The sequence below is a fragment of the Schistocerca cancellata genome, chromosome 3 (assembly GCF_023864275.1).
Source record: "Schistocerca cancellata isolate TAMUIC-IGC-003103 chromosome 3, iqSchCanc2.1, whole genome shotgun sequence".
NCBI lineage: Eukaryota > Metazoa > Arthropoda > Insecta > Orthoptera > Acrididae > Schistocerca > Schistocerca cancellata.
Genome location: NC_064628.1, coordinates 512,785,474 through 512,800,151, shown reverse-complemented (window position 1 = coordinate 512,800,151; position 14,678 = coordinate 512,785,474). Strand labels below are relative to the sequence as shown.

At 39.2% G+C, this 14,678-nt stretch overlaps 1 protein-coding gene across 1 annotated transcript in view; it reads left to right on the top strand.

Moving 5' to 3' along the window:
- The window catches only part of LOC126176762 (uncharacterized), a 212,106-nt gene that overhangs the window by 38,444 nt on the left and 158,984 nt on the right, over positions 1 to 14,678 (top strand). The window contains exon 2 of the mRNA XM_049923930.1: positions 9,160 to 9,246. Coding sequence (XP_049779887.1) covers positions 9,160 to 9,246 — 87 coding nt within the window. The remainder of the gene's footprint in view (positions 1 to 9,159; positions 9,247 to 14,678) is intronic.

The following is a 14,678-nucleotide window of genomic DNA, read 5'->3' as shown; positions in this document are numbered from 1 at the left end:
TCTAATGGAATGTTGTCAACTCCCCATGCCTTGTTTTGACTTAAGTCTTTCAGTGCTTCGTCAAACCTTCATACAGTGTTACGACCCCTTCTCATCTTCATCTACATATTCTTCCATTTCCATAATATTGCCCTCATGTATGCCTCCCTTGTATAGACTCTGTGTATACTCCTTCCACCTTTCTGCTTTCCCTTTTTTGCTTAGGACTGGTTTTCCATATGAGCTCTTGATATTCATACAGCTGGTTCTCTTTTCTCCAAAGGTCTTTTTAATTTTCCTGAAGGCAGCATCTATCTTAGCCCTTGTGACATATGCTTCTGCAACCTTACATTTGTCCTCCAGCTATTCCGGATTAGCCATTTTGCACTTCCTGTTGATTTCATTTATTAGACATTAGTATTCCATTTTGCCTGCTTCATTTACTGCATTTTTATATTTTCTCCTTTCATCAGTTAAATTCAATATCTCTTCTGATTTCTACTAGCCCTTGTCTTTTTACCTACTTGATTCTCTGCTGCCTCCACTTTTTCATCTCTCAGAGCTTACCATTCTTCTTCTACTCTACTGACTTGTGACGCATTATGATTATTTATCATGCAAAATGATCCATTGAACATGAAAGTAACTAACTAATTCCTTTCCCCTGTTCTTGTCAGTTGTTACCTAATGCTCCCTCTGAAAGTCCCTATAACCTAAGCTTCTTTCAGTTTATCCAAGTCCCCTCTCCTTAAATTCCTGTCTTTTTGCAGTTTCTTCAGTTTTAATCAGCAGTTCATAACCAATAAATTGTGGTAAGAGTCCACATCTGTGCCTGGAAATTTAAAACCTGGTTCTAAAATCTCTGTCTTACCATAATATAATCAATCTGAAATCTTCCAATATCTCCAGGTCTCCTCCACATATACAACATTCTTTCATGATTCTTAACTCAAGTGTTAGCTGTGACTAAATTATGCTCTGTGCAAAATTCTACCAGGTGGCTTCCTCTTTCATTCCTTTCTCCCAATCCACATTCACATACTACTTTTGCTTCTTTTCCTTTTTCTACTATAGAATTCCAGACCCCCATGACTATTGAATTTTTGTGTCCCTTCACTATCTGAATAATTTCTTTTATCACAGCATACATTTTCTGTGGCTCCTCCTCATCTGTGGAGCTAGTCAGCATATAAACTTGTACTGCCATGGTGGATGTGGGCTTTGTGTATATCTTGACTACAATAATGCATTCACTATGTTGTTCATAGTAGCTTACCTGCATTCCTATTTTTTGTTCATTATTATACCCATTCCTGAATTACCTCTATTTGATTTTGTGCTTATAACCCTGTATTCAACTGACCAGAAGTCCTGTTCCTCCTGCCACTGAAGTTAACTAATTCCCACTATGTCTAACCTTAACTTATCCATTTTCCTTTTTAAATTTCCTTCACTTATATCTTTCACAATTAGTGGTCCATTTGTTAATTTTAGATCCAAGTTCTTCAATTTGAAACAATCACACTTCTTATCAGCCATTAATTTCTCTATATTTAAAACATAAAAAGAAATCATTCATGAAAATTAAACATTGTCTGAATCTCTGTTGTTGCAGTGCGTTTCTAGCAAGTCAAAACTAGTGGGTTCATGATATTTTCATTGAGAAAGCAAGTGCTCAAAGAAGAATATAAAAAGAAATTTAATATTCATCTTTACAGTTGCTGTAGAAAGGCTTTGTTGTGCAAGGGTACCAGGTTTTTTAACATAATGAATGAAAAAATTGGTTGTTCTATTCTCATGATTTACTGTTCTTCATGCTTATATCAGGCCTCTATCATAAACTCACACATTGCAACAAGACAGATGAACACTTGTATTGGTGCTTCAGAGTTTTTAAACAATAAATACTGATGCATTACATTATGATATAAAAAAGGTTTATGTGAACAATGACATCAACATAGTAGTCAGACAAAAATCTGCCTGTAAAGACTTATGTACAAAGAACTCAGAAGAAGGACTATGTAGAAGAGACTGTACCTGACACACCATTTTTACAACTATATAAAATGTGCTGTTACATACCAGAATGTTTGAATATTAAAAGTTGACTATTTTGCAACAAATGCGTTTTTTAATAAAATAAAATGTTTATTGGGAAGCAGATGACAGGAAATTTCAGTGTGGTATGTGACAATTAATTGTTTTAACTTTGTTGGTTTAGAATGGAATGTACATAACATGACATGTTTATTTTTTGGCTTCCCTTTGTGTAGTCATAAGTAATTAATTTTTAATGACAAAGTAAATAGTTGTAGTCAGCATAGTCAAAATTTACTCTTGAATAAATAATTTCCTTATATGAATGTTTAAATTCCATGTTTGTAAAATTTAACAATGAAAACAATCAATTATTGATAAAATTATTTAACTGGGTAGGTAAAAAATCTACTCACCAAGCAGAACACACACATAAAAGACTGTTGTGACTGGCAAGCTTTCAGAGGCAGCAGCTCCTTCTTCAGGCAGAAGTGTTGAATGGGAAGGAAGAAGGGTGAAGGAAAAGGATTGGAGAGGTCTAGGAAAAGGGGTAGATTTCAAGAAAGTCACCCAAAAACATGGGTGAGGGGAAACTCACAGTACAAGATGAGAAGGAGAGACTGATTGTTGGGGACTGCATTGGATGAGATTTGGAAACCTGAGAGCTTAAAAGTGGAAGACAGGGTAAGATACAAGACAGAGATTACTACTAAAACATCATGCACAAGTTAATAAGAGTGAAAAGCTAAGTGCATTGTATGTAACAGAGGTAGGAGGGGGGGGGGGGCAGTGAAAAATACACAGGAAAGACAATGAAAGATGTAGAAAACTACAACAGAGTAAAGCAAAGAATTGTTACAGCGAAGAAAATCTGAGATGGGAGAAATTAACATAAATTAAGGTCAGGCAGGTGGTGAGAACCATGGACATGTTGTAGTGCTAGTTCCCACCTGCAGAGTTCCGAGAAACTGGTGTCTGGAGGAGGAATCCAGATGTTGCGTTTAGGGAAACAGGCACTGAGGCCATGAATGTCATGTTGTAGAGCATGCTCTGCAACAGGATTCTGCGATTTGCTAGTATACACCCTCTGCCTATGCCCATTCATCCTAACTGATAATTTGGTGGTAGTCATGCCAATATAGAAGGCTGAACAGTGTTTACATAATAGGTGGTACACCTGCGAAATGACACATGTCATATACCAGGCACATGTTTCACCACAAGCGCCATCTGGATTCTTCCTCCAGACTCCAATTTCTCAGAACTCTGCATGTGGGAACTAGCACTACAACATGTCCTAGGTTCTCCCCATCCACCTGGCCTTAGTTTATGTTAATTTCTTCCGTCTCAGTTTTTCTTCACTGTAACTACTCTTTGCATCACTCTGTTTTAGTTTCCTACATCTTTCATTGTCTTTCCTGTCTAATTTTCACTGCCCCCCTCTTGCCTCTGTTACATATAATACACTTAGCTTTTCACTCTTATTAACTTGTGCATGATGTTTTAGTAGTAATCTCCGTGTTGTGTATTACCTTGTCTTCCACCTTTAATCTCTCAGGTTTTCAAATCTCATCCGATGCAATCCCCAACAATCAGTCTTCCCTTCTCATCCCATATGGTTAGTCTCCCCTGACCCACTGTTCTAGGTGACTATCCCAAAATCTATGCCTTTTCCTAGACCTCTCCAGTTCTTTTCCTTCACCCTTCTTCCTTCCCCTTCAACCCTTCTGCCTGAAGAAGGAGCCACTGACTCTGAAAGCTTGCCAATCACAACAGTCTTTTATGTGTGTGTTCTGTCGCCACTTGATGAGTAGATTTTTTACCTATTCAATTAAACAATGTTTTTAAAATTTGTGTGATAGCATGTTGCAACTTATATTTTGACCAGCATGTTTGAAATAAAATTGATTATTAATTTAATATACAATACAGTTTTGATTATTGATATTTGCCTTGGTAAATTAATAGAATGACTAAACTTGAGTAATACTATGTTTAAGTATTATTTAAGCTTCTGGCTGAAATGCTTGTTCATGTTAATAATAAATTATTCTTCTTCTTAATTGTCACTTTGGCCCGGGAGACCATATGTGTTCTCTACATTTCTCCACCAATCATTTCTGTTCCTCGCTTTCGTTGTCCACTGTGCTCTTCTCAGGCCCATCGCCTTGATATCCCTGTTGACAGCCTTCATCTTGTCTGTGGCCATCCTTGGCTCGTTCTGCCTTCCACGTATCCTGAGAATGCTAATTGTTGTAGTTTTTTCTCTTCCATCCTAATTACGTGTCCAGCCCACATCAATCTTGTTTGTTTCACCCTTCGGACAATATCAGCTTGTAGGTATAGGTCTACCAATTCCTGGTTTTTTAATATCCTCCATTCCCGTTACTAGTTGTCCTTCTTGCAGCCAGATATTTTCTTTAATATCTTTCTCTCAGAGACTAGCAGTTTTTGTTCATCTATGTTCCTTAATATAAATAATATATGAGCTATATAGAGCTGCCATGAGAATTATACTCTGGTGTAGTCTGATTTTAAAACTTCTCAAAATGCTCTGCTGCATAACATGTCCCATAAGCCAAAATATGATCCATTTGCCACTGTGATCTTTGCCTTAATCTCAATTTCTATTCTGTTCTATTCACTAAAAACATTTCCCAAATATTTAAATACCTCTGCTCTTTTAGAAGCAAATCCATCAACAATCAGTGGTGTTTGATCATTGGGTGCCGTGCTCATGACCATGTATTCAATTTTCTCCTCATTAATTTGTAGCCCTGCTTTCTTTGAAATATTTCTGTAAAAACTTGACATGAGCTGCAAGCCATCTGCCATTTATTAGAATAACATCATCATTATGTGCAAGACAGTTTATTCTGATATAACCCATTTTATTCCAAGTTGATTTAATTTTTGTTGTTCTGTTTCTATCTTATCTAAATTCAAATTGAACTTGTCTTGAGACCAGTTCTGATTTCCAAATGCTCTGATATTCCTGTAGTGATCTTTACTTTGCAGTAGGTTTCCTCTAAATGCACCTGTATGAGATTTATTGAATTTTGTGGAAACTGAAACTCATTCAAGATGTTGGTGATTGTGTCCCTATGGAGGCTATCATAATCGTTTTTGAAATTTACAAAAAAAATACATGTGAATGTCAACATTACATTCCCAACCTTTCTCGGTTACCTTTCTGAGTGAGTGTAGAAAGGTGGTCTGTAGTAGATCTATACCTTCTGAAACCATAGTGACAGTCCCCTATAATTCTTTCCCCAATCGCAATCATTGTCCTCAGTGGACACTGTGACAGAATTTTGTAACTTATATTAAGGAGTGCAACCCCTCTATAATTATCACATATTGGGGGTCATTATTTTTTAATATAGGGCAGTTATTGCCGTTTTCCAGTCATCAAGTGATCTCTCATACATCCAAACATTCAGTTTTGTAATTATTTTAGCCAGTAACAGTTCTCCATTCTACATTAGCTCTCCTGCAATTTGATATTCACTGAAAGTCTTAATGTTTTCTTAGGTTTTTGCTTATTTGTTGTATTTATTCTTTATTGGGAGTTCCTACTTTGCTGTATACAGTGTTTGGCACCTCACATGGAAGAGACTCAATGGGGTCATCACAATTCAGTAGTTTTACGATGTACTCTGCCCATAGCCATTCTGCTTCAGTGTCATTAAGGATTTTCCTCTGTTGTTTTTAACAGATGTTTCTTTTTCCTTATATATCTGTGTTATTTTCTGTACTTTTTGTTACATTTGTCTTGTCCTGTGATGGAGACAGTCCTCTTCCTCTTCTTTTATTAGCTCCTTGTAATATTTCTGTTCCTCCTGCCTTAGTATAGTTGCTGTTTCCTTCCTTATTCTGATATAGCTGTCTTTTAACTTCTGATTTCTCATATTTTCTAGCCAGCTCTTCCCAGCCTGCCTTCTCTCCCCAATTTCTTGCTGGCACACTTGATTATTCAGATAGTTAAGGGTGACGAAAATTTAATAGTCATGGGTGACTGGAATTTGGTAGTAGGAGAAGGGAGAGAAGAAAACGTAGTAGGTGAATATGGATTGGGGCTAAGAAATGAAAGAGGAAGCCGCCTAGTAGAATTTTGCACAGAGCACAACTTAATCATAGCTAACACTTGGTTTAAGAATCATGAAAGAAGGTTGTATACATGGAAGAAGCCTGGAGATACTAAAAGGTATCAGATAGATTATATAATGGTAAGACAGAGATTTAGGAACCAGGTTTTAAATTGTAAGACATTTCCAGGGTCAGATGTGGACTCTGACCACAATCTATTGGTTATGACCTGTAGATTAAAACTGAAGAAACTGCAAAAAGGTGGGAATTTAAGGAGATGGGACCTGGATAAACTGAAAGAACCAGAGGTTGTACAGAGTTTCAGGGAGAGCATAAGGGAACAATTGACAGGAATGGGGGAAAGAAATACAGTAGAAGATGAATGGGTAGCTTTGAGGGATGAAGTAGTGAAGGTAGCAGAGGATCAAGTAGGTAAAAACACGAGGGCTAGAAGAAATCCTTGGGTAACAGAAGAAATATTGAATTTAATTGATGAAAGGAGAAAATATAAAAATGCAGTAAATGAAGCAGGCAAAAAGGAATACAAATGTCTCAAAAATGAGATCAACAGGAAGTGCAAAATGGCTAAGCAGGGATGGCTAGTGGACAAATGTAAGGATGTAGAACATCAAGAGCTCAGATGGAAACCCAGTTCTAAGCAAAGAAGGGAAAGCAGGAAGGTGGAAGGAGTATATAGGGGGTCTATACAAGGGCGATGTACTTGAGAACAATATTATGGAAATGGTTGAGGATGTAGTTGAAGATGAAATGGGAGATACGATACTGCATGAAGATTTTGACAGAGCACTGAAAGACCTGAGTTGAAACAAGGCCCCCGGAGTAGACAACATTCCATTGGAACTACTGACGGCCTTGGGAGAGCCAGTCCTGACAAAACTCTACCATCTGGTGAGCAAGATGTATGAAACAGGCGAAATACCCTCAGACTTCAAGAAGAATATAATAATTCCAATCCCAAAGAAAGCAGGTGTTGACAGATGTGAAAATTACCGAACAATCAGTTTAATAAGCCACAGCTGCAAAATACTAACACAAATTCTTTACAGACGAATGGAAAAACTAGTAGAAGCCGACCTCGGGGAAGATCAGTTTGGATTCCGTAGAAATACTGGAACACGTGAGGCAATACTGACATTACGAATTATCTTAGAAGAAAGATTAAGGAAAGGCAAACCTACATTTCTAGCATTTGTAGACTTAGAGAAAGCTTTTGACAATGTTGACTGGAATACTCTCTTTCAAATTCTAAAGGTGGCAGGAGTAAAACACAGGGAGCGAAAGGCTATTTATAATTTGTACAGAAACCAGATGGCAGTTATAAGAGTCGAGGGACATGAAAGGGAAGCAGTTGTTGGGAAGGGAGTAAGACAGGGTTGTAGCCTCTCCCCAATGTTATTCAATCTGTATATTGAGCAAGCAGTAAAGGAAACAAAAGAAAAATTTGGAGGGTAAAAATCGTAGAGGGAGACCAAGAGATGAATACACTAAGGAGATTCAGAAGGATGTAGGTTGCAGTAGGTACTGGGAGATGAAGAAGCTTGCACAGGATAGAGTAGCATGGAGAGCTGCATCAAACCAGTCTCAGGACTGAAGACCACAACAACAACAACAACAACAACAACACCTGATTGAACCATACCTTATCTGACCTCTTTTGTTAGCCTACAATTTCAAATACTAACTGCTTTTCTGTTTGCTTAATTTAAGATCAGTTTGGGTTTCTGTCACAGTCTCTTACCGTTTCCTCTCATTTACTTAAGTTTTCTGCTAGTGTTGACTCTTATTTTCTCGTAGCTGTTCTAAACAACTTCATAAATTTAATGTTCATTTTACTTATCACCTATAATAATAAATTGTAAATAAAAATATTATTCACATAAAAGTTAACATATATTGTTTGCTGCATCAGATAACATGTACCATACATCATTAAACTTAGATGGTGTCAAACAATATGAAACTTTATATTTATATTTTGCCATACTGACCCAAATCTTGGTACTTTACAATACTCCCCCCCCCCTCCTCACAGGATACCATGCATAGAATGTGCATGTGTTTCTGTGAAACTATGGAGCATGTTATTGCTATAAAAATTATTCATCTCATATTTCTTTAAAAAAAAAATATTGATGAAAAAGTTTGCCACTATGATTCTTCTAAAGAAAACAGTTTTTCACCTTACATTTACATTAGTTTACAAGATTAAAAAAGGGATGAATATGGACATAAATGAACAGATATCCATGAAAATTATTCCTGTTACTTCTGATGAATAAATATTACAACACTATTTCGATAAACTTTTTGAAAACATTCAATGTGAAAATTTTATTTAAGAAAGCTTAAAAGTCAGAGCATATAGAATTCCATATTTTTAAAGTTTAATTGTTTGTTGCATTTAACATTTTGACCAGAATATTTACAAGAAAATTAACTATTGGTTTAATATACAATGCAGTTTTAATTGTTAGTATTCGTCTCAAATAAATTAATAGAAACACAATGAGAAGTACTATGTGTAAGTATTATTTGATCTTAGGCCAAAAGGCATTTTCACATTAATAATAAACAATAAAGAAAATTTTATTTCTGTAAAAGCTCGCATTTACCATGTTGCACTCCCAAAAGGAAAGTTTTGCCTAGTTTTTCTCTCTAAGTCTCAATCCAATTTATATCCACATTCCACCACCAGCAATGGAGTGTGAACCTTTGCCAATGTGTCACTTGTACTCCCAAAACATCAGAAAAATCATTAAGCAACATTGGCTGAAGATCATGAGACAGAAGCCTACAGGCATTCCAACATTTTAAAAGTTATTTAATAGTTGCATCTGCTCCATATAACAACCCCCACTGTATCTTTCATCTAGTCTCTTTTTTAATGCATTAGTGAGGATCAACTTGTCAAATGGAAAATCATATTTGGTGATATTTATATTTATTGTTTCTCATGTTGAAGACTTACTGAGTTGATTTCACCAGTTGTTTTACAATAATCGACTAACACCTTTTGTTTGTTGTCTGAAGTGGTCCAGAAACCAGGTTCAATCAGCTGCAAAGGAGAAGCAAGATGAAAAGCTTGACTCACCACAACAGTTGTCTAGTGATCCAAAGGTATGTTAATATTTTGGTACTTGTTTTTTACACCAGAGATAGGAAAATCTTATAACTTAACTGGACTGAAATTTTAATTATATTTTTAAAATTCACTCAGGACACTGGGGGAGATGTAGAATGCTTCATGGAAAACTTTTGACTGAATTATTCAGTCAATTAATTGAATAATTCTTTTCTAATTGGTACTTCCCATAATACAAGACAGCTAGAAATAAATTCAAGATGTACATGTAATCTCAATACACGCATGTTGATCAGGGTGTATTGCTACTGAGTTACAAATTCTGTTAACAACCAGAATATTTTCTAACAATTTGCTGGATGTCAGTTCTGATTTTTGCAAAGGATTTTCTAGGGAAAAGTAATGGATGACCTCACAAATAGATTCCTGACAGAGAAAATCAAGAAAAAATGGCTTTGTTAGAAGAATACTTCACTTGTGTGAAGTTTGACAGGTAGGAGATTAGGTGCTGGCAGAAGTAACACAGTGAGAATGAGTTGTGAGTCGTGCTCGGGTAGCTCAGCTGATAGAGTGGCTGCCTGAGAAAGGCAAAAGTCCCATTTCATGTTCTGGTCTGGCTCACAGTTTCATATCAGCCCACACACTCCTGCAGAGTGAAAATTCACTCTGGCACCTTCAGACTATTTTTTTGCTAGTCCTCTCTCAAACAGCATGCGGGAAAGACAAACACCTAAATCTTTCAGTGACAGCTGCTATGTTTCTTATTTTATTGCAATGATTATTCCCCCCAATGTATGTGGGTGTCAACAAAATTTGGAGGAGAAAATTGGTGTTTTAAATTTTGTGAAAAGATTGCACCACAACAAAAAATGCCTTTGTTTTAATGACTGCCACCCCAACTCGCATATCAAATCCATGGCATTCTCTCCCTTATTTTGCAATAATACAAAAATAGGCGCCCTTCTTTGAACTTCATCAATGTCCTTCATCAGTCCTATGTGATAAGGACCTGTACCATGTAGCAACATTCCTGAAGTGGATGAGCAAGCACACTGTAGGCTGTCTGCTTAGTAGATCTGTTGCATCTTCTAAGTGATCTGCCACTAAAAAAAGTCTTTGGCTTACTTCCCCCATGACATTTTCTTTGTGATTGTTCCAATTTAAGCTGTTTGTAATTGTAATCCCTAGGAATTTTGTAAGAGTGACAGCATCTGGATTTGTGTGATTTATTGTGTAACTGAAATTTAACAGGTTCCGTATAGTACTTATGTGAATGACATCACACTTCAAACAATAGAAACTCCAGTTACGAATATGAACAATGTAGGAAAAGACAGATTGCTACTTACTGTAAAGAAGACATGTCAAGCTGCAGACAGGTACAATTAGAAGGCGCTCACATACAGCTTTTGACCACAGCCGTCAGTAAAAGGCACACACACACACACACACACACACACACACACACACACACACACACAAAAAGCAAGCACACCTCACGCGCTCATGACCACCAGCCCCAGCATCTCCAGCATGCTGGGGTTGGCAGTTGTGTGTGCATGACGTGTGCTTGCTTTTTTGTGTGTGTGTGTGTGTGTGTGTGTGTGTGTGTGTGTGTGTGTGTGTGTTTCTTTTACTGATTAAGGCTGTTGCTGAAAGCTAAATGTAAGTGTCTTTTAACTGCACCTGTATGCAGCTTGACATGTCTTCTTTATGATAAGAAGCAATCTGTCTTTCCCTACGTTTTTTACCTCACACTTTATGATTTAAAGTCAACTGCTGCTTTTTATACCATACAGATATGTTGTCTAAATCTTTTTACAATTGGTTTTTACCTTTTGATGTCTTTACTAGACATTAAATGACAGCATCATCTACATACAGTCTAAGAAGGCTGCTCATATTGTCTCCTAAATCATTTATATGGATTAGGAACATGGGCATATAATGCTACCTTGGGAAACACCACATATCATTTCTGTTTTATTCAATGATTTTCCATCAATTACTTCAGACTGTGGCCTTTCTTACAGGAAATCATAAATACAGTCCTACAACTGAGATGAGACTCCACAACCATGCAATTTGATTAGCATTCACTTACGAGAAATAGTGTCAAAAGCCTTTTGGAAATCTGGGGATATGGGATTAATCTGAGATCTTCTGTCAATAGCACTCATTAATTTTTGTGAATAAAGAGCAAGTTGTGTCTCACAAGATTGATATTTCCTAAACGCATGCTGACTGTGTGTCAGTAGATTGTTTTCTTTGAGATAACTGGCATTGGGATTGGGAGTAGCATAGGGATTGACTAGGTTATTGTGGAGGTTGGGAGAGCAACAGAACACCACTTCAGAAAGTATCTCAACTAGGATGTCCCTCTTTTCACTGCATGATGACAGGTAATCGAAGCCCTGGAGAAGGATGCGATTCAGTTGTTCCAGTCCCGAGTGATACTGGGTGATGAAGGGAACACTCCTTTGTGGCTAGTTTTAGGGGGTGGGATTGTGGTTGTGAGGGGAAATGGCACTGGAAATTGTGTGTGTGTGTGTGTGTGTGTGTGTGTGTGTGTGTGTGTGTGTGTGTGTGTGTATGTGTGTGTGTGTGGTTTGGGAACTTATGGGCGCCCAGCGAAAAAATTTGGGTGAGCCAGTCACCCCATTGACACATTAAAAATATCTCCCCAAAATCTTGTTAAAAATGTGGGACAATTCACAGAACTTTAAAACCCGAACTACATTCGTTTGAGTGTTGCATAAAATAGACTGCAAATCCGCTGCAGTCCGCTGGTCAGCAAATAAAAACGGAGTCCAATAAAATGTGGTGCACCATGATCTGCACGCCACAAGCACCACACATTGGAGGGTACTCTCGCCAGAGTAAAAATCCATGCATCATAGGGCTGTAGCCAATGCAAAGATGAGTAAGGATGACCTCATCCTGTTGACGTGGCTGGAAGGAAGTACATCATGGCCGAGTTGTGGACTTGATCACATGGAGCTTGTTGTCAGTCACTTCTAGCCACTCATGTTCCCAATGACACAGGACTTTATACCTCAACAGCGAGGTGAGGGCATGCAGTGGGATAGCACACTGAAAGACCTGATGGTCACAACACTCCTCCTTGGCTGCTCGATCAGCTCTATCAATCCCCAGAATTCCTGTGTGCCCTGGTACCCACCAGAAAGACACCTGCTTCCCCAGTCGCTGTAGTTGGAGGAGGGTGTCGTGGATAATCTGGGTTCCTTTATCTGCTGGGTACAAATGCTGGAGAGAGTAAAGGGTGCTCAAAGAATCCGAACAGACAAGAAATCTAACACTGGGAGAAAGTCTCATCTGCTCTAGTGCCCGCAAGATGGCATATAATTCTGCATCAAAGATGGTAAATTCGGGAGGCAGTCTGACCTTGAGGACATGATATGGAAAGATGACAGAGTGACCAACAGAGTCACCCTGCTTAGACCCAACTGTAAAAACAGCTGCATGGTCATGGAGCTCAGATAAAACGGCAGAAAAGACCTGATTAAAAATGGAAGCAGGAGGGCTATTTCTCCTGTACCGCACCAAATCTAAAATCACTCTGGGCCTCACCAGTAGCAAGGGTAGCAGGCGGTTACAACCCTGGATTTGGGGTCATACAGACTCCACACTGAGTGACTCTAGCACATGTTGCACATGGATCCCAAACAGCAACGTAACCCGGGGACAGTGGGAAAAAAGACGGTCCAAAGGCGGATGAGCAACAGTATGGTGAGCAGGCGAGGTTGGAGCTGCAAGAAATTTACAAGCCTGACGCACCCGTAGGAGCTGCCACCAGATGGTAAGTGGCAGTTCCCCAGCCTCAGCACAGAGGCTGGTATTGGTAAGCACCCGTGGCAAGTCAAATCCCTGCATGGTGGGCAGTGTCAAGGATCCACAAATAAGACTGCCTCGCTGACCCATACACTGTGCACCCATAATGCACAAAAGCCTGATAAAACTGGAGGAGACATGCCCTGTCCGCTCCCCAAGACCTGTGGCTGAAGCACTTGAGGATGTTCAGTGCCTTCAGGGTTCTGGCTTTCAAGTCTCGTAGGTGTGGCAGCCATGACAACCTGGAGTCAAAAATTAGGCCCAGAAACTGCACTGTGTCTCTAAAATGTAGGACAGTATCCCCCATATGCAAGGCAGGCAAATTAAAAGGTTGACGAGAATGATTAAAATGAACACAAACACACTTATTGGCAGAAAACTGAAAACCCGTTTTTGCAGCCCACTCCTCTATCTGCTGCACTGTAAGTTGCAACGGATGGTTCACTGTTGCAGCACTGGAGGAGGAACAGAAAACAGCAAAGTCGTCCACAAATAAGGAGCACTATACTGTACTCCTCACTGTAGACATTATATTGTTGATGGCTATTGCAAAGAGGGTAACACTTAAAACACTGCCCTGGGGGACACCATTCTCCTGCTCAAATCAATCAGACAGCGTGTTACCAACTCGGGTCCGAAAAAACCGCTGAGACAGGAAAGACCGAATGAAAATGGGGATGTGCCCACGAAAGCCCCATTCATGCAGTTGTGCAAGAATGCAGTGTCTCCAAGTAGTATCATATGCCTTCCTGATATCAAAGAATATGCCAATATGCTGACGGAGGAAAGCCTGCTGAATAGCCGCCTCTAGGAGGGTCAGGTTGTTGACCATGGGCCGATATTTGCAGAATCCACACTGAGAGCGGCTAAGAAGTTGCCTGGCCTCCAAAAGCCAGACCAGACGACTGTTAACCATCCGTTCCAGGGTCTTTTCTATACAGCTCGTTAGGGCGATGCTACGATAACTACTTGGAGACGTGCAGTCCTTTCCTGGTTTGAGCAGAGGGACCAGAATTGCCTCCGTCCATGAGTTGGGGACGTTACTTGTCTGCCATATTAGATTAAAACAGTTGAGGAGGATTTCCTGGGATGTTGCTGGTAAATGATGAAGCATGCAATACCGGATGTGGTCGTGACCGGGTGTAGTGTCAGCAGTCTCAGCCAGTGCCGATTCGAGCTCCCACATAGAGAAAGGGGAATTGTAGGCCTCAGAACCATTGGACCTGAAGTCCAACTTTTCCCTCTCTACAGTTGCATGGTAGCGACAAAATGCAGGATCCTGACTTGCTTTGGCAGTAGTTTGTGCAAAATGCTCGGCCAGTGTCTGAGCAATGTCTCTGGGCACTGTTTGGAGGCACCCCTGTTTCAGTACTGCTGCAATCGGTAAATGGCTGCGTGTTCCAGAAATCCTCCAGATGGCTTCCCATACTTTTGTGGAACAAGTGGAATGGTTGATGGAATCCAGGAACTCCTGCCATGACCTTTTTTTGCTTTCTTTAATGACACGCCATGCCCTGGCTCTCGCGATTCAAAATGTGGTGAGATTGACAGCTGTTGGGCGGCATTTAATTCGTCAAAGAGCCACATGCCTGTCCTGGATGGCTGAATGGCACTC